Source organism: Euprymna scolopes, chromosome 12 (genome assembly GCF_053919585.1).
Source record: "Euprymna scolopes isolate OS-2025 chromosome 12, ASM5391958v1, whole genome shotgun sequence".
Taxonomy (NCBI): domain Eukaryota; kingdom Metazoa; phylum Mollusca; class Cephalopoda; order Sepiida; family Sepiolidae; genus Euprymna; species Euprymna scolopes.
In genome coordinates this window covers 39,232,593-39,252,706 of record NC_136493.1, presented here as the reverse complement: position 1 = coordinate 39,252,706, position 20,114 = coordinate 39,232,593, and the positions used below count along the sequence as shown (strand labels likewise).

Sequence of the window (20,114 nt, the reverse complement as noted above, 5' to 3'; positions counted from 1 at the left end):
TTCCAACGTGATTGGGCCGTACTACGAGTCCTGCTAGTTTAAAATCATTATGAAAACTTAAGCATATGATAGTCAGCGAAAGCATTCGTGCAGTATAATTAACATAGTTCATTAGCCAAACTATACAATCAATACATTAATTAACATAATACTATAATTAACATAGTTCATAAGCCAAACAATACAATCAATGCATTAATTAACAGAATACTATAATTAACATAGTTGATAAGCCAAACAATACCATCAATACATTACTTAACATAATATTATAATTAACATAGTTCATAAGCCAAACAATACAATCAATACTTTAATTAAAAGAATACTATAATTAACATAGTTAATAAACCAAACAATACAACCAATACATTAATTAACATAATACTAAAATTAACATAGTTCATAAGCCAAACAATACAATCAATGCATTAACAGAATACTATAATTAACATAGTTCATAAGCCAAACTATACAATCAATACATTAATTAACATAATACTATAATTAAAATAGTTCTTAAGGCAAACAATACAATCAATGCATTAATTAACAGAATACTATAATTAACATAGTTCATAAGCCAAACAATACCATCAATTCATTACTTAACATAATACTATAATTAACATAGTTCCTAAGCCAAACAATACAACCAATACATTAATTAACATAATACTAAAATTAACATAGTTCATAAGCCAAACAATACAATCAATACATTAACAGAATACTATAATTAACATAGTTCATAAGCCAAACAATACAATCAATACATTAATTAACCTAATACTATAATTAACATAGTTCATAAGCCAAACAATACAATCAATACATTAATTAACAGAATATTATAATTAACATTGTTCATAAGCCAAACAATACAATCAATACATTCATTAACATAATACTATAATTAACATAGTTCATAAGCTAAACAATACAATCAATACATTTTTCGAAACATATTGATATTTCATTTTCTACCTACTTGTATAATAATCAGCGTTTACTTTAAGCGTTAAATATATTTAATACATATCTTACATACTACTTACGTTAGGTCATACTGAGGATTAATGTTAACACAAAAGAACATGTGTCGGCCATATAGAATTCTGACTGCATTTCAAAACATATCGCCGAAAGGCAAAAGCTATTACTGACAGTAACACGAACTTAAAAAATTAACTTTGCAAAACTAGTGTCCATCGTAATGCGATAGAATAGGCTGCTTGGTGTGACTTTCATTCATATTAGACACGAAGCTAAATTAGTTTCAAAAGTTTAAATGAAAAGAAAAGTAAACTTTCCTGGAGTTTAATTAAAATCTAACAATTAACACATTTTTTAAAGGTGGCTGAAAGCTCGAATTTCTCTTACGAAGCTAATCACGTTGAACGCAATTGAATTGAAGTATGGTCGTTTCTTGAAATAAGTTTCAACGCTGAAACAATTTTTTTTTTTTAAATGTGATACGCATGTACAATATGCATCCAAAAATCTAAAGAACGTTCGCGAATTTTTACCACGAATTCCGGTCTTGGCAGAGGTATGCAGCACATGCATCGGAACATCATGCCACTTCTGCTTCGGCATCACTCTATTATTTTCGCATTTTAATATTGCGTAAATGACATTAAAATTCTAACTTTTAAGCTATTATCTCTACAATTATATAAATGCAACTTTTTCTCTATGTGTGAGTTCGTTCCTTATTGACTCTGAAACGGCTGAACAGATTTTCTTTAAAATTTACTGAACTTAAGTGTATAAGTCTGGGAGTGATCCTACTGAGGTTTTGTCTCAGGATACCCCTTATAATTACCGACAATCGATAATACAAACCGTTATTTTAATTTATCTATCATCGATGAAGTCATTTTATCCATGTCCTCACTTAGCAACGATGATAGAACAACGGGCCGTGAAAATTCTACTGTGGGTAAGTTGATAGCGTGTTTTTGTTTGTTTGTTTTTTGTTTTTGCTTTGTTTTTTGCATAACATGGTCTGTATGTTGAAATACCGCACGTGAATTTCTTTATGTTTTTCATTAACTGCAAAGAATTTTATAAGGCTTGAAAATTTATGTTATTTTTTGTTTTATGCATGACGTGGTCTGTAGATTCAAACCCCGCACTAAATTTCTTCAAGTTTTTTTTTTTTTTAAATGAAAGAAGTTTATATAAATAATTTTATAAAAGAAGCAGTGGGTTCTCAAGAGTGCAATGTAGAATAACATATTTTGAACTTAGTTACTCCATGGACGTATGTGAAGCTTCCTCCCGGGCGATTTCACAGATTTCGATGACAATAAAAAATATAGGAGTGTGAAATATTCGTTGATCATTATTCAATCCCGGGCAACGTCTCCGTGACAGTCTACTTATAATCTTGTTACCCTCAAAATATTATTAGAATGTTATGGTTGCTAAGAATCTTCCTCCTGCAGCGGTTCTCCCGCAGATTCTCTGTGCGGGAGATCTCAAAGGAGGCGACAGCCTGGTGGGCAGTACGTCGCCAGGTATCACGGTCAGCAGCGAGAGCAGATCGCTGGAGGTGGTCAATGTGGCAGTCACCGAGGGACTTCTTTAGAGAGTATTAATATCTTTTCTACGGTGCCCCTCTGTCAGTAGAGAGTCGACATATAGGACTATATTGGGCAGGCAATGATCGTCCATTCTGGAAACGTGCCCGATCCAGCGTAGCTGTGACTCCATCAGCATGGCCTCGATGCTGGTGATTTCCGCCCGCTCAATGACCTCAACATTGGTTACATAGTCACTTCAGTGAACGTTGAGAATAGTACGGAGACAGCGCTTATGAACACGCCCGAGGAGTCGTAATTGGTGGAGGTAAATTGTCCAGGACTCAGAGCCGTACAGGAGAGTGGAGAGTCCGACGTCTTTGTACACACTGATTTTTGTGCAATTTTTTAAGTGTCTGTTTTTTCAGACTCTATTGTACAATCTGCTAAAAGCGCTGTTTGCTTTGGCCAGTCTGTTGTCTATTTCCCTGTCGAGTTTGGCATCTGATGTGATGGTACACCCCAGGTAGGTAAACTGGTGAACGGTCTTCAGCTTAGTCTCGCCAATTGTGATGTGGGGAGGGCGGTACTCTACCCGGGGAGCTAGTTGGTGGAAAACTTCCGTCTTTTTCAAGTTGACCTCAGGTCCGAGTAGCTGGACAGCCTCTGCGAAGCAGGATGTGAGGCGCTGCAATGCTCTTTCAGTGTGGGTAACAAGGGCAGCGTCTTCGACAAAGAGGAGGTCTCGGATCAATTGTTCGAATGTCTTTGTGTGGACTTGCAGCCTTTTGAGGTTGAACTGCCTGCAACTGAACTATCATTCTGAGGAGTTTTGGGGGCAGCTGAAGCGCTCCAAAATCAGCCAAATTCATTCCTGCTCACTGTATCAAATGCCTTGGTCAGGTCCACAAATGTTATGTCGTCGCCTGTTTTGTTCACGACACTTCTCTTGCAGTTGTCTGAGGACGAACACCATGTCCGTGGTACCCCTGTTTGTTCTAAAACCACACTGCGTTTCTGGAAGGTTGTCTTCTGCGATGGAAAGTATCAGTCTGTTTAGAAGCAAACAGGCAAGGATTTTACCTGCGATGTACCCCTTAGTTAATAACATCATTACATGTTAACGGATCATTGTAGACTTCGACGTTAGGAAAAACTCGACTCACTTTATTTTTTAAACAAAAGCCTTTATATCTGATATTTCCAACAACACATTCTTTCTAAATATTTAAACAGTTCATTTCTCCTTCTCTGGCCACATACCTTTTCGTATCGGCTCTGACACCACCCACGTGTCTCGAATATCATTTCTCTGAACACTTTTGTCTCTAATACGTGGTTGTCTGTGTGGGTTTTATTTGCATAGGTTGCTGATGCTAACCAAAAGACTGCGGTTTTGTTACATTGTTCCCCACTCAAAAACAAAGCGGAAAAAAATAAGAAAAAAATATTCTGGGTAATCAAGAATTAAAATACAAATCGGTTACAATATATAAATAAATATATGCTTGGTTCGTCGAGAGCTCGGTTAGGTACGATCGTTAAGATTCCGAAACGTTTGTAAATGGAGAAATTCTGTAAAAGTTTATACTGTGTTAGCACCAAAATTTTGATTATTTTTAACAGATTTAGATAGACTTCGTTTTTTGTGCGACGAGAGGGGAGCTATTTTTACCATAACTCTAGTTTTGCATACTCAGGTGATTTTCTTCAAGATCAGTAGCCCTGTTGCAAAGGCTATCAGAAGGCTTTCTGCGGTCCTGTCAGGAAATAAATTTTGAAACGCTTACTATTTATGATGTTCGATTAAAAAAAAGAAAAAAAAAGAAACACCTCGTTTTATAAATATATCTTTATTATAAGCGTTCAAGTAAAAGCAATTTTTGCGTCCAGTCGACACGACGGTAAAAAGATTTTGGATAACCTTTGTCAACACAGGGGTGCTGATCTTGAAGAAAACCATTTAAGTAGTCATCCACATTACTTTGTTCACTTTTCATATATCAAATGGCTTATAAATAATGTTGGAAATTTACATGGAATTTATAAAATTCCAACTCTCGAACATAAACAGTGGGGCATTATAAAGTTCGATATTCCGAAAAAAGTGATTATAAACATTTACCCAGAATGCCTTGCTACAGCTAGGCTGGTGCTCTTACCAGCAGTGTGTCCCTCTTTGTGAAGGTACGAATAGTTTAAGCTAGTAGTTTCCAAACTGTCTCCCAAGCCCCAAAACGTGGTATCACTGTTTGCGTTTTACAAATACTTCTATGGACCGTTTCGAACGTATACTTTAACACAAATACCTCGGACAAATCAACTTAGCGGAATATTTAAACTCCCTCAGAATAAAAAGATCCTCAGCTGCTGGATAACTTTCGACTCTTGTTTTATTAAACTCCACTCACAACTGATTTACAGATGGCACTAATTACAGTAGTTCTTTATGTCTTAGTCGTAATGTACCGCGTTTGAAGGGGGATTTAAAAATGTCAAAAGTGGCGTTTCCTGTAGTTAATGGACATTTCAACCGTTTATTATTCGAACTAATATTCTTATTTTGGAGTATTATTCCTACACCGTTTTAAAGATGTAATGTGAATAATCCGAATACAAATTATCAAATTTCATCTAAAAAATTTACAAAATGTGTAAGCTATACTATTATAAATGTTCGAAAAAAAAAAAAAAAAAAGGCATTTAGTAAAAACTCGAATTTTATTCAATAATCCCATATTTTATTATTCCTTGGTTAAAGTGCAGAGAAAATGTGCTAATGCCCAATTAACGACCAAAGAATTTCACCGCTTACGCAGATTCCCGAGTCTTACCTTTATGTAGTTACCCTAACGCTCAGCGAGAAGAGAAAAAAATATTTTGCAGATAATTTGTGGAGGTGTGTGTTTTTTTTTTTTTTTTTTTTTTTTTTTTTTTTTAACTAAAGACCTCCCCCCAATTTTATTCACTTTATTAAATTTTTATATAAAGAATAAAGGGAGGTCTTAAAAACACTGATGCATGAGGGAAAGAAAAATGGAGGAGAAAATGGAAGTCAGGGTGGAGGTCATCCACTTTGTCTATTCCCAAAGCTAGTTTTTTCATCACCGATAATACCTTATTCAATCTGTGGACCTCAACGGTTAAAAATATCTCCATAGGAATGAATGGTTATGAAAACACTTCATATACAGTCAAGTATATTTTTTATTATCATAACGAATCAAACATATACAGTAGACCACCTGGATACGGTGGCCCTAGGATGCGGTTTTTTCAGGTTACGATGTGGAATACGAGATTTTTCCGGCACCTATTTACGGTATTTCCCCCGCCTTACAGTGTTATATCATTAGGTTATATAGGTATGTATTATATACTGTACTGTATTTTGTTACTAATTTTAATGACATATCCCGGGGTTCTATTGTGCTAAGAAACAAAAACATGAAAAAGAAAAAATGTCGAAGGATGGGAGATGCGACATTACTTGACTTTCAAACAGCCTAAAATACAGAAAAAGAAAAGAAATGAACAGAATGCTAACAGCTTTGGGAAGGCCCTCCCAACTTATTCCAGTTACTCAAGTGCTCGCTGTTTTCCGACTATTGAAAGACATTGTCTAAGAGGGAGTGGGCAGTCAACGAGCAACAGAAAGGTGGAGAGGTTCTTAGGGCGTACGATGACCCCCAGACTAAGTACCATCAGGATGTGCGGTTCTTTTAATTTTTCTAAGTTAATTTAGATGGAAGATTAAAAATGGAGGCCGATAAATTGTAATTTTAAATTATTTTATTCTTTATGAATCCTGTTGCCTCTTCGACGTATGGTTAGTGATAGGTTCTAGTAGTTTTGTGTGGAGGAATAGTTGGTTGTTTAACGGCATATCAACCCTTTTCAGGTTATTTAATGCCGAATCTAGTTTTTTTTGTTTAAGAAAATTTTTATAGAATATTTATTTTCAAGTCGGTTTCTATTTAACCCATAGTTGGGACCCTAACATGTACTACCACTCCGGGTCAGAGGGGACGTGGGAGCAATAGCAATTGAAGGGTGGCTCCACACTTCCCAAAGCCTGCAAGCTGGGGCTACACCATCGGATATAGTTTAAGGTCATATCCAGGACCCTGTGTGGTAACGACTACAGATAGAAACCAAGGCAGTACAACTCATAGCTTCACTATATCACAACTTGTTACGTTTCCAACCCGTTTCCCTAACCAGGAAGAACGACGCGCATCACTTCTAGATCTGTTTTTGACCACAGTTCCCGATGACTGCATAACTAAGGCCCACAGCCCACTCGGGAACGCTGATAATGCAGTGATAATGGTTGAAATCGCCCTAAAATCTAGAGCCAGAACTGAAGAGCCAGTGCTCAAAACAACGAGATATTATAAAAAGGCTGACTGGGAAGCCATCAGTGAACTAATTAGAGATGCCCCATGGAGAAATATTTTTCTCTCCATGCTGTACAATGTGCAAACGAGACCACTGACTGGTTCAAAACTGCAATCGAAGCGCATGTTCCCATGCGGAAATTTTATAGTAAGCCCCACTCTCCCCAATGGTTTACGTCGACTTGTGCAACTGCCATTGCTCAAAAGCAGCATGCATACCGTAGGTTTAACCGACATAAGTCCAGTTCAAACAGACGGAAGTATATAGAAGCTAGAAATAACGTTAAGAAAGAAATAGCGACAGCTTAGAGAGAATTTACGGAAACCACTAAAAAGCGCATCGAAGCACAAAAACTAGGAACTCGAGACTTCTGGAAAATCTACAACAGTGTAGTAAATAATGGGCAATCAACAATTCCCCCACTAACCAACAATCACGAGGTTGTCTCCTCAGCAACCGACAAGGCTAACATGCTTGGCAGTCGGTTTGCCTCAGACTCCACACTGGACCCTTCCAACCACCCCCTACCTGACTTTCCTATGCGGACAGACGCCACGCTAGACGATCTTAAAACCACCCCTGCTCAGGTGCATGCTATCATAAAAAACCTTGACACGTCAAAAGCATGTGGACCCGATCTTATCCCAGCTGTGCTATTAAAAAAGTGCTCAGCCGAAGTATCTCCAGTTCTCTCCAAACTCTACAACAAATGCCTTAATGAAGCTTGCTTTCCGGGCTGTTGGAAAACTGTTTCTGCTGTACCAGTATTCAAGAATTCTGGCGAAAGGACTGACCCATCAAATTATCGCCCCATTAGCCTCCTCCCACTTTTTGCCAAAATATTTGAGACCATAATTAACCATGCTCTAGTCCATCATCTTACAGATGCTAAACTTCTGACTGACAAACAATATGGATTTAGACAAGCCCGTTCCACAGCAGACATCCTAACTGATCTCTGAACGTATATACCATTCACTGGACAAAGCGGGGGAGGGCAGAGCGGTAGCTAGATATATCTAAGGCTTTTGACAGAGTATGGCATGAGGGTCTCCTCAGGAAAATCAGACCATACGGTATCACTGGTAGAATACTTAACATAATTAAATCCTTCTTAGATAAGAGAAAAATCCAGGTTGTCCTCGACGGTCGTACATCTAAACAATATGATATAAATGCGGGGGTGCCTCAGGGTTCTATCCTTGGACCTCTATTGTTCCTGATATTCATAAATGACCTCCCCGACAAAATTGCCTCTGAGATGGGTATATATGCTGATGACACTACACTCTATGCCAGGCACGATAGGAAGACGAATGAACACATTTCTAAAGAAATGGCAGAAACACTAGAGGAAGACCTCCAATCTGTGGTGGAATGGGGACAAAAGTGGTTGGTCGCGTTCAATGCTGCCAAGACTAAACTAGTTTCATTACATAATTACAGGAAACCCTCTCTACCACCTATAGCAATGGCCACCGACTCTTTATCTGAGAGTACATCTTTCAAACTCCTTGGCCTAACGTTCACAGGAAACATCCTGTACCTCTATAAGGCCACCATTCGCCCACGTATGGAGTATTGCTGCCACATCTGGGCTGGTGCATCTGCTACTAGTCTCTCGCTCCTTGACAAGGTTCAAAAGAGTCGCAAACCTGATAGGCCCTGAACTGGCATCTAAGCTTCAGCCTCTGTCCCATCGACGAAATGTTGCATCCCTCTGCCTTTTCTATAAGTATTTTAGTGGTGAATGCATAGACGAACTGCAATCACTTGTGCCCCCACGACGTGAGCAACCTCGACAAACCCGACAGGCTGCTAAATCCCAACCCCACACTGTAGAGATCCCTAGATGTAAAAGATCTTTCTACTCCAATAGTTTCTTCCCCAGAACTGCTAGACTTTGGAATTCCATTCCAGGTCCCTGTTTTCCCAACAGTACTGACGTGCAGAAGTTCAAGTGTAACGTGAACCGACATATTGCTGCCCAAATCCCTACATAGTACCCCTAGTAGTTGTTGCCCCTGATAGTAGCCCCCTACACCAAAGTGGCCATTTGCCTTGTTTGAGGTGAAAAATGTAATAAAAAATAAATAAATAAAAATATTAGTGGTTAAGTCTTTGAGTGCGCATTTCGTCAAGAAGTTTCTTTTAGTCGTGGCTCAGGCAAAAGGATTATAGGCTGCCGGAACCAACACTAACCACTTTTGACCGGATTATTTTATTTTTTACTTGCTCTAACCAAAGTGTGGCATTGTAAGCGTATTTTTTTTTGCCAATTCCGTTCCCATATCGATGGCAGATTGATCTATACTAAATTTACGTCCACCTATCAAGGGGGAAATATAGCCCCTTTAGGACTCACATCTTTCCGACCGACAACTGCTGCATTCAATAAAGTGAATTCAAGCACTAGCCTTGTTTCTCGTCGTAAATATATTTTGCAGTTAGATTTTTTTCGCACTTTACTTCATACTGTATTGTTGGTACTAGTGCAGAGAGTGATCCGGACGTAAATAACGTTATTATTTAAAAAGCCATTTTTAGCATGGGGAGGGTGTTTTGTACCTATTCTATACTTCAACTGTAAGGTTGAAGAAAAAAGCATAAAACTTTAAACTATGAAATACGATTTAAAAAATAGCGCGGATCACTCTCTGCACTAGCACCGTATTGTTATATATCAAGTAAATTATACTGAAAACAAACATTTAGAATGTTTTAACCCAAGAGTCAATTTGGAAATAAGGTGACAATCTGAAAATTAAATGGAATTTGCTAGGTGATAGTCGAACAACGGCATTATGAATATGTATGCGTAACGTATCAGCTATTGTTTCAGGTTTTAATTTTTAGCCGTGCAAACACGTCTTCATAGCGCATGTATTAATGTAAAAGGAAAAAGTAAATCCGAAGTAAATGTTTCGGTTTTCGGTGGAGCCGCTCGAGCCATTTTTCGTTATTTTGTTTAAAAATTTTTACAGTATATTCGGTTCAGTTTATATATCTGAATGTTTGTGTGTGTGTGCGCGCGCATATCCCTACCAAACACGTCAATTTTCGGTCTAAATACTCGATATAAGGAATATTGAGATTTAAGAAAATTTTTAATCTGTTTTCGGCCAGAAATATTGCTGTTAAAGGGTCAAAATGAAACGATTTGACCTTTGAAAACTACCAAACTCCGCCGCCATTTTAGGGTGTAAACACTTGAGATTTTTGATGTAGGTTACTTGGACATGATCAAAATTTTTACTTTACATTTTACAAATGTTAAGGGGTCAAAGTTAAAAATGTGTACCTCTGCGGTCTACCAAATTACTCGGACAAATTTTGGTTTAAAGATTTGAAATCTTACATGAAGGGTATTTAGACGTACGGCAATTTTTTTTTTTTTTTTTTTTTTTTTTTTTTAATCAGTTTTGGGGCGAAAATTAGGCTTCCGAAATGTTCGGAGAGTTTACCTTTGCAGACTACCAAACTTCTCCAATTTGGGGTCTGAACACTTGAAAGTTTAGATGTGGATCAAACTTCAGCTGAATTTGAGTCTAAAACAAATGTTAAAGGGTCAAAATAGGATCAAAGTTAAAATTTACCTTTGCGGTCTCTACCAACTTTTCTCTATTGTAGGTAAGGAAGCTTATATAAAAAGGCATTACCGTACACATGTACACTTTAATGTATGCATATGTACAAAGTTATGAACACTGCATAGGGCTCGAGCAAAGTCTGACTGAACTGCTAATATAATAGAAATCAATATTTAAGCGTATTTTACGACCGGGAATTGCCGGGTGACCTGGGTCATATTCTCGAATGAAGTATCTGGAATACTGAGTGTGATTTGATTGTGGAATCCAAAAGACGTTCATTCTTTGTTGGAATTTTTGGATGAATATATTTCAATGGTAATTTTCGTAAACACTTTGTAATTCTTTTTAATTGCTCCGTCTATTATATTGAGCTAACTAGGTTCTCATCTATATGTAGTTTTAAATGCATATACGAGAGTAAATATGGTTATGCTTTAATGAATGACAAATAAGTGTTCAGTATAATCGGTATATTATTATCTGGCTATGTATCGGTTGATCTAATCATCAGTGTATATACCCATGAAAATATTGATCTATAACTGTAGTAAACTCGAGGTGAAGCTATGTTTTGAGAGGGTAATGAAAACCTCCAGACATTGTCAATCTGAACAGCTGACCGGTAGGATGTGTCGTGTTTGCTGGATCAAAGTGAGTTGGATTCAAGGCGTCAAACAGAGCGGATGAGTTAGGTGGGTCTTCCTTCTGAGAGGGATGCAACGAATCTCAAAATAGGCTAGAGAGGGACCCAGAGGCCAGATACTCCCTTTCCATTCTTCTGCGTAACGACACCTAGGAGGTGAAATCAATCATCGTCTTGCATCGTTTGAAATGTCTTTGTCCAAAGGTTTTAGCTCCATTCAAGGGCAGATGACATTTCAGGTAGGCGAAAAGACACGTACGCACCAAAACGTAGATTAGATTAATCGGGGCATGAAATAAACTGTTTTAGATATGTAGATAAAACATAGCCCAATTAATGCAAAGCCGACAGACATTTCGTGACACGTACATACATTCAAACACCGATTAAAACAAAAAATAGGTTACAAAGACAAGTATATAAACATTTGCGTTTTAAATAGTAAACTATATACCCTTTGTGAGGTTATACGCACATGTCCCTTTTTGGTACAAAACTATACAGCATAAATGACAATATTTTAACGGATAGTAAGATTAATGAATGATAATTAGTAAAATTTAGACACGATAGCATCAACACGCCTTAATTTTTGTACCTTGTGCCATATATTACCTAACGCTTAGTGAAAAAAAATATTGACAAACGTACCAGACGGGAGTCTAATTAAAGAGTGTTAGCTAATCAATTTAAACAAAAGGCCAGACATTGCCTCGGTATTTCAAAGACTCCCTCCCCCTAGACATCTTAGATTGAAACTGGCTTCAGGCTAACATTTTGTATCTCCTGCATTGAGTGCATTCATCGGATGGTTTAAATGTATTTAACTGGGGTCAGTAACGACTGTAGTTACTGGAATTTAAATTTGTTTTGATGTAGCACAATCCTGTTAGATTTTGAATGTTTTCTGCCAAATCTCGACACAACTAAATAAGATTGCAGAATAACTGGACCTCTTGGTGTAGTAATTTGTGTTGAAAACTGCTGGGTCCTTCAGCCTCATTTTCTTTCTCACCTGTAGCCGGAACTTTATTTAGGGAGGGACTTCTCTCACCTTGAGCCGGACCTTTGGAGGGTGCTTCCCTCACTTTTCTCTGCTTGAGCAAAAGCACAGTCGCCTATCCGTCAGAGTTCGGTCTTTTATTCCGAAGAAATCTCGGGAATTCTCGCGGTTAGTATCACCTTCTTTCGCATAAAACCAACCACGCCTACCGTTTCTTCCTCTCACAGCCCCTATGTATTGACAGCAAACAGAACACTATTTTGGGGATGAGGGCATTAGAATTACTACCCCTCATGGTAAACCACCTAACAGTTTACACGTTATCTGACATTACATGCTCCCATTTCTGAAGTGATAATCATGCGAGAATTCAAAAACACTCAATTACGAGGGGGAGTTCATAAAGGTAATTCTTCCTATTTTTTATTTCGCTCAAATGATCAGAAGAGATTGTAAGTGATATTACTATGATAGAACCTATAGATTCATGACCTGAAAGTTTTTGTTGCAGATATTGACAGTGGTAAACGAAGGCAACATGTCAAAGGCGTGGATAAGTAGATATGAATTGAATTCCTCCATGCAGAAAAAAGGATGAATCTGTCAATATTTACCGGCACCTGCATAACGTTACCAAAGCAGTTAATATCAGCACAATTAGATGAATTCTATTTCAGAGTGACGACAGATGAGACTGACAACGCGCGCTTCGTACTGTCATGACCGAAGCATAGTTCATCGCTGAAAGTGAACATGTAGAACCCTGGGGCATAACATATCGATCGTTTTAATAGGACTACTCCCGTTCTCGTGCCTCTTCAAAGTTTTAGTTAAAAACAAGTCTTTACTTTTTAAACAACCCTCGTAATAATCCAGATTGAATTCAGTTTTACGAACACGGGTACCTTATCTTTAAATCAACAGAACACACATTGACAAATAGAATCGCTTAATGAGCCAAGTCATCCAATGGCAGATTTCTCACGTGGAAGAAATCTTAGGTAAAGATAGGTTGACCTTCAAACAAGTACGACGGTTGGAAGGACAGCGAGCAGGTGAAAATCAGCAAGTACAAGCAACAGCCTTTAAATAAAGGCCAAAAATGTTAAAATGACTTGTACTTGCCAAGATGTGAGATTCTAACCTCGATGCCTAACGACACTTCCAGGATCGGCATATAAGTAATGGCTAATTCTATTTATTACTTTGTCACTTTCATTCATAATTATCATTAAACTGGAGCTACTGTACTTTTAAAACGATATATATATATATATATATATATATATATATAATTTTAGTAATATGGCAAATGGTAACCATTTGATATATAAGTTCAAATTTTAGTTGATTCTACGCAAGTCACCATTATTAATGTATCATGTCCATTGCATGAGCCGTGATCATCCTCTCGTCGTGCCTATCCAAAGTTGTTCAGCACTGACATCGGTCGCAGTTCAGTTAACGCTGCAATAAAAAATTAAAAAGCATAACTCCAATTTAAAACTAATAAGACGTTTATTTTAAGTTTACACTGGGAGGCAGTTCTGAACCATATACTAAGATCTCAATTCGATCAAACTAAGATCGAATTAACTTGAAATTTGCGCCCAAAACCAACCACCTGTCAGACTAAAATAATATGACGTTAAGAGGACCAACTCCAATGATTCCTATATTCTTTTAGAAAAGATGTACATTTGACTATGGATCTTAAATTTCGGAATTTTTCTAAGTTATCTTCAAATAATCACTAGATATTTCGGATAGTCTACTAGTATTCAGTAAAAAAATTCTCAAAATTAATTTTAATCATAGTCTCGGCACGATTGTTCAGTCAAGGAAACACTTCATCTTTCAAAGAGAAAGTTATGGTTTGCTAAACCTAAAATTAGACATTTTAAACTGCTATGTTCCCCTCTCCCAGCTGAAAATATTTGCAAGTCTGATTTGCACGTAAACAAGCAACCCCTTAAACATACCGACCAGAAAATATTACGTTTAAATGAAACCGTAGTATATGTGCTAATGATAGATATTAAGAGATTATCCAAATCTTTTATGGTCCATGTATAAAATAGAAAGGGTTAATATCTGAAACGGCATAGTCGAACTTTAATTAGTTAGAGAATACAGTAATGATAATGTTGCTCATATACGAAGCGAAAATAAGGGTTCTAAAATTATTGCAATTATCGGTTATTTGCAAGTGAAATTAACACAATGGAAAAGAAAAATATTAGAAAGGACACTTCTACCGAAATTGAAGTGTGATCACGTTAAATAGGAAGTTAACATGAAAATATATGCAATGTCTGCCAGTCGAAGGTTCTAAGATATACGTTAACTACATTTACGAAATTTAGCGAATGTTGACATTGAAAACTTAAAAGCGTTTAAAAAAAAAATCCATGACCATTTGGGTTTGGTCTGACGTTGATACTCCGGCATCTCCTACAAGAGAAAAAAAAAATTACAACTTAAAATACATGAAACTTTTTTTTTTTTTTTTTTTTTTTTTTTTTACATCGTCAAGCATCTATGTTAATGCTGACTAAAGTTTCAAACAAACAGTCGTAGGATAATCTCCAGTATTACGTAAAAGGAACTTTGAGTGTAAGTTCGTTCCCTATGGACTCGAAAAGGGTTGGGTTCATTTTTATGAAATTTCACACGAAGGTACTTTGTGATTGGCAGTAGTCGTGAATAGGATTTGTATCGAAATGTCTTAAGGCATTGATAATCGAAGTGCGATGAATGGAACATCGCAGTTGTTCCTATTCAGAGAATACATTTACCCCCACAAAAAAATAGTTGGGGCGTTACGCTTGGTCATAATATTTGCCCTCAACAGGATTGCCAACAAGGAGAAAAATAAAGAAATACATGATAGATTAAGGGTATTTTACGACCAGCATGGTCGGGCGTCACTTTGCTCGTCTCTGATAAAGTGATGCATCCAAGAAAGAAAGCGGAGGAGGTCGTGATTTTCGAGGAATTCAACTAGCAATATGAAACGATTAAAACCTTCATAATGAATTCACTCCGCCATATCTGCCGCGTTTTGTTTTGTTTTTTTAATTAAAAATGGGTTATTTTAGACGGTTGCGATTTTTGGCAGATTATTTAATCCCATTTGTGGAAAACTTGTGATTTCTGCAGAATATTTTCCAAGTCGTACTAGCCTTAGATCTTCTATAATAGGATTAGCCCTCGAAAGGATATTACAAAAACAAATACACAGAATGGCTAAATTCTGTAAGGAAATTTTAACGGACAATTTCAAATCGAAAAGTGGAAAAGTTTACCGGTAACAGCTCTCAGTCGTGAATATGTCACGTTTACAAGAAATAAACGGGGGGAAATATTTAAAATATTTTCTAATTATGAAAAGCGTTTAAATTTCATTGCATGTAAAAATCCTATTGTAGACATTGATTTTATATTTAAACATTCCGCTTAATATAATGGAAGAACAGTTTGTGGGGGGGATAAACAGATTATCAATTTACGATTACAGAACTAACAGCCATGACAGTTGATACTTTATATTTATGCCCATAAATATGTAATTCAAAAGGTTGCCCCTACAATGTTATCTGCCCATAACTAGGTCCAATTTTAGGACACGTGGTTTTGTTTACATCCTATGCGTGTAGAAGAAAATGGAATGCTACCAGGATCCAGTTTCCAGGTTGTAATTGATATCCCCAAAAAGACAAACAAGTGATTAAAATATCACTTATCCTTCCCTACATGTTACAATCATTGGTTTCGACAATAAGAAAGACGTTTAAAATATCGTTTTATAGTTGTCTCTGTAACGAAGCACCAATCAAGTTCCTAACGTAATGGAATTGTTTGGGTATAAGAACAAAAAGCTATGCTACAACGTTGAGATCTTTCCCTTTACTAATGCATCACCGCTGATCAAGGAGTGTCGGCTACTCAAGGAGAAAGATTAGAGACTGATGGTTTGTAGATTGCCTTTACCACGAGATACGTTAGAAACAAAGGGTGGATAGGCAAAAATTCAACTCATCGATTAGCATAGTTCAAGTGTTTGTTTGGACTTGATAATGTTGCTATCAGTTAAGACTAATAGTATCTTGTTTCACATATAGGAGATTCTACGGAAAAATAATGAACATGGAAGTCCAGTTTGGCTTCTGGTTAAGAGAAAGGACAATATTGTATTTGTAGCTAGAAAAGCTATCGCAATAAATATTTCAAAGGGTAATATCGATTGGAGACAAATGGAGAGTATACTATTAGCATTACAATACAGTAGAGTGGTTTGCAACATCTGTGCGAAAAAGGCTGAAGGGAAAAGATCAATTCTTACTAGATTGCAAAGTCACTACCATATGTGACAGCCGTACTCAATTTTGGAACCTATCTTGCTCTTATACAGGTAGAGAATTTAGTCATAAGGATGTACTTTATGGAGCGTTAGAATGATTCGTCCATTTCTGTAGCAACAAATTCGATATAAGTTCTTCATTTAAGATCCGAAGTTAAAGTCAACCTGAAGAACAGTGTCTTCAAATGTTGAGTGCTTGTGCAGTGTGCGGACTGTACTATTTTCAACATAGCGTTTCTAAGTTAATGCTGAAACGGGGTTATTTAAGAAACCATTTTTAAGATGGCGAGGAGAGTTTGCTTTTAACTACGCTGTACTTACAACTATCAAAGTAAAAATAGTGTAAACATTTAACTTGTAAATTCTATCTAAAAATAACCCTTCCGGTAAAGTGCACAATCACTAAATTTCACTGATCAAATAGAAAATTCAACTTACTGTAAATATGTAAAAAAAATTACAGAGGATTTTCTTGACAAGTACCATAGGAAGTTGAAGAATGCGAAGAAATCGATGACTGGGCCGATATAAAGGGATCAGCGGAGTTCTGTGAACTTGTCTCGGCTTGGTCATTGTTACTAGTAAAAAAAAATTAAATACTGAACAAAGTTGTAACATTTAAGGTGCGAGAAAGCAAACTAGTATGTGGAATTGGGTTAGGATTAAACGTGACTGGCTCAATATAATAACTCGCAAGAAAAACAAAACAAAAAAAAAAAACTTTGCGTGTGCCCTTGTGAGGGGAGGAAAATATTCTACAAATCACGCGAATTGATCAAGTATTTAATTTCAAAAATAAATGGTCATGAGTAAACGATTGGAGATTATGCCATTTAAGAACATTAAATATATAGGACCTAATCGTAGAACTCAAATACAGGTAGAAATAACGATAGATAGAATACGAAACGGGTCAAAAATCGCAAGCTAACCAATTCTAGAAAACCAAAAAATCATCGGTCAAATAGTTCTAACGTGCTGAAACTACTATATTTAGAGGTTGGTATGCCGTTAGACAACAATTTGCAACTAAACGCAAGTTCAGACAGGTTTCATTTGATTTTTCTTAAAATATGACTCCCACGGCTAAGCATCCACTTTTGTTTCGTGTATAGATAAGATGGCTTTATTAAAAATTGTTTGGAAATAGCTTAAACATTTTCGCCACTTTAACAGTATACAAGTCGGTGGATAAATCAGTTTTGCATCATTATCTGGTCACCATTTCTCGACCGTTTACTATTGTTTTTACTGGTTAGAATTCGCAACTATTTATCCATTTAACATTACAAGTATAAAACTAGCTTATTCTCTAAAGCCAAAGGTCCGTAAGTGTAGGTTTTGATTTAAAATAAACTAACATGCACTCCTAGGAGTCTGGGATTTGTGTACAGATATTCATATTAATCCTGTTCTGTTGAAAAAAGGGGGAAGTTATGGATTGCTAATTTTCATATTTTAAACATGCAAATTAATTCCGTTTTTCTTAGGAGATAACTTACGTGTTATATTCGTGCAGATATCGTACACGATTCATACTTCCGTAATATTTGCGTAAGATTAAACCTCTAAATATATCTTTGGTTAAAAAAAATTGCCCACAAGTTTTTGGTTTACAGATATGAAGCGTAATATATAGGGTGTTCGAACCCATATAAAACTTTATTTTAGTTTTAGCCGGGAAAAATCTATGCAAAATTGGAAAAATGGAATTTGCCAGGTAAAGGTCGAACGACGGCATAACGAATATGTATGCGTAATGTTATAGCGTGAAAGCAAAGCCTAAGAATATGGAGGTCTTATCCAACACGATACCATAGCTATACAGCCAAAGCAATGTCTGGAGATTTGATAGACATATCGTAAACTGCTATGAAGTGGGAAAAGGTTAGGATTCTCCAGACCAGTGGGGCAATAAGCGTTCAAAAGTTCAAACTGTACTGGAGAATCCTACTGACCTTCAGGTTAGTCCTAATGCACGTATTGATCTGCGCTATTTTCACGTTTAAAGTTTTGATCTGTTTATGAAATTGTACGGTTAAAGAACAGAATGGGTACAAAACACCCTCTACTCCATGTTAAGAATGGCTTTCTAAATAACGCTATTTCAGCACAGATCAAATGCATTAATATCGTCAGGTTAACAGTTCACCAGGAATTACGCAAATCCAATTTGTTTTTAGATAAAAAAAAGTTGTATGGATGACAGTTGTCGGTGGATATTTTGACAACGCAAAAAAGCCAGTGGACAAATAACTCAAACTGTAAAGCAAGAGAATCTAAAAGAGTCTGTTATGTTAATAGCTTCCAGATTTGCACGGCGGTGGGTGTGGAGGGACGGAACCTTGATTTTATTTTTGTAAAAATAAATATTTCGTTTCGTAAATTTTAGTGTATCGCTTCTTAATCTAACAAGCAATGACAAAGTTTAATGAAATTTTCTAAGATATAAGGGTCAACTTAAAAGCAGTTTTCGCATGAGAATCGCGGAAGCATTACTAAAAATATATATGAATACAGCGGAGGCTTACGGGTCGCAGGAAGAAGAATCAAGTCCGTTACGCTCAGGCGGCGATTCAATCTCTGAATCCGAAGGCCACGGGATTTCTCGTATCTCGACAGTAGATACATTCGCAGGTTCTCTAATCTGTTGAGCAAGAGTTCGGAACGGGTGGACGAAAAAGTCTACGACGCGATTCATTCGTTCGACAATAAGATCTCTAATAGGGATATCCTCTTCCGTTATTTCGGAAACGGAGTGCGAAATAAAAGTAGCATTAGAGTCAACTTCGGACGTAGTTGTCTTACGATGAAAAATACATCTGTAAACGGCGTCGAGGAACGGGAGCATAAGAATACTACAAAAAATGATTAAGAAAACCATTTTGGGATCCGCTTTAAGAGCGCAAGAAGGTGGTTTCTGAACTTTGATTGTATTTACACCAGTCTCCACATTACCAACGGTAGTGGACTCCTCGTATATTGAATTTCGGGTTGATCTTTCTCCGGTGATTTTCGTTAATGGATTGCTACAGGTGCTGGACGAATCTTCCGTTACAGACATCGTTGCTGGGTTATCGCTGCTTTTGGGCTTAGAGTCTTCGCTAAAATGAGGTGTCTCTTCAACGCCAGAGTCAGAGTCCTCGCAAAAGGGTTGCACACAATCTTCTGTTGTGCATTTGCATATAAGAATTAGAACCAGATAAAAGAAATATACAACACTGTATCTGGCCATTTTGGAAAGTGTATGCAAGAGTTTTCTGTTTAACCGATCTCCTCTTTGGCTGAAACGTGTTTTAAGTTAATTTATATTTTCTGAAGCTTATCTGGAGGAAGGAAGAAAAAAAATAAATGAATTAAACATCCTGATCCTCGCCCATTTTACCAAATTAGGGGGAGTCTATCTTTACCTATAAACTATTGTTCGATTAGAGAGGAATTATATCGGCCTAGATGTTTACAAAATAAATTGAAAATGGTCAAAGCAGCAAAACGGTAGAGTTCAAATGGATAATCATCAGAATTGGGTTGAATGAGATTAAAATATTTTATTTCTACGTATTTAAGATTATTATGAGTTGAG

At 36.7% G+C, this 20,114-nt stretch overlaps 1 protein-coding gene across 2 annotated transcripts; it reads right to left on the bottom strand.

Annotated features, from left to right (window-relative positions):
* Positions 1–12,933: 12,933 nt before the first annotated feature.
* On the bottom strand, positions 12,934–19,881 carry LOC145291255 (uncharacterized). 2 transcript variants are annotated; one of them, XM_080136866.1, is made up of 3 exons: positions 19,063–19,881; positions 16,970–17,109; positions 12,934–13,635 (listed from the first exon to the last, which is right to left on the bottom strand). In XM_080136866.1, the coding sequence occupies exons 1-2, from the start codon at positions 19,764–19,766 to the stop codon at positions 16,989–16,991; spliced, it is 825 nt and encodes a 274-aa protein (XP_079992992.1). In that variant the 5' UTR covers positions 19,767–19,881; the 3' UTR covers positions 12,934–13,635; positions 16,970–16,988. The 2 variants fall into 2 exon arrangements, with proteins under 2 accessions (XP_079992992.1, XP_079992990.1); XM_080136864.1 differs by lacking the exon at positions 12,934–13,635 and adding an exon at positions 13,668–14,622 and having other exon boundaries at positions 19,063–19,880.
* Positions 19,882–20,114: the final 233 nt, after the last annotated feature.

Bases quoted from the DNA above. Each gene is read 5' to 3' on its own strand.
- LOC145291255 (XM_080136866.1), bottom strand. From the start codon at position 19,766: ATGGCCAGATACAGTGTTGTATATTTCTTTTATCTGGTTCTAATTCTT. The intron at 17,110-19,062 runs GTAAGCCTCCGC...TTTTTTTACTAG, and splicing joins GATTCTTCTTCCTGCGACCC to TAACAATGACCAAGCCGAGA.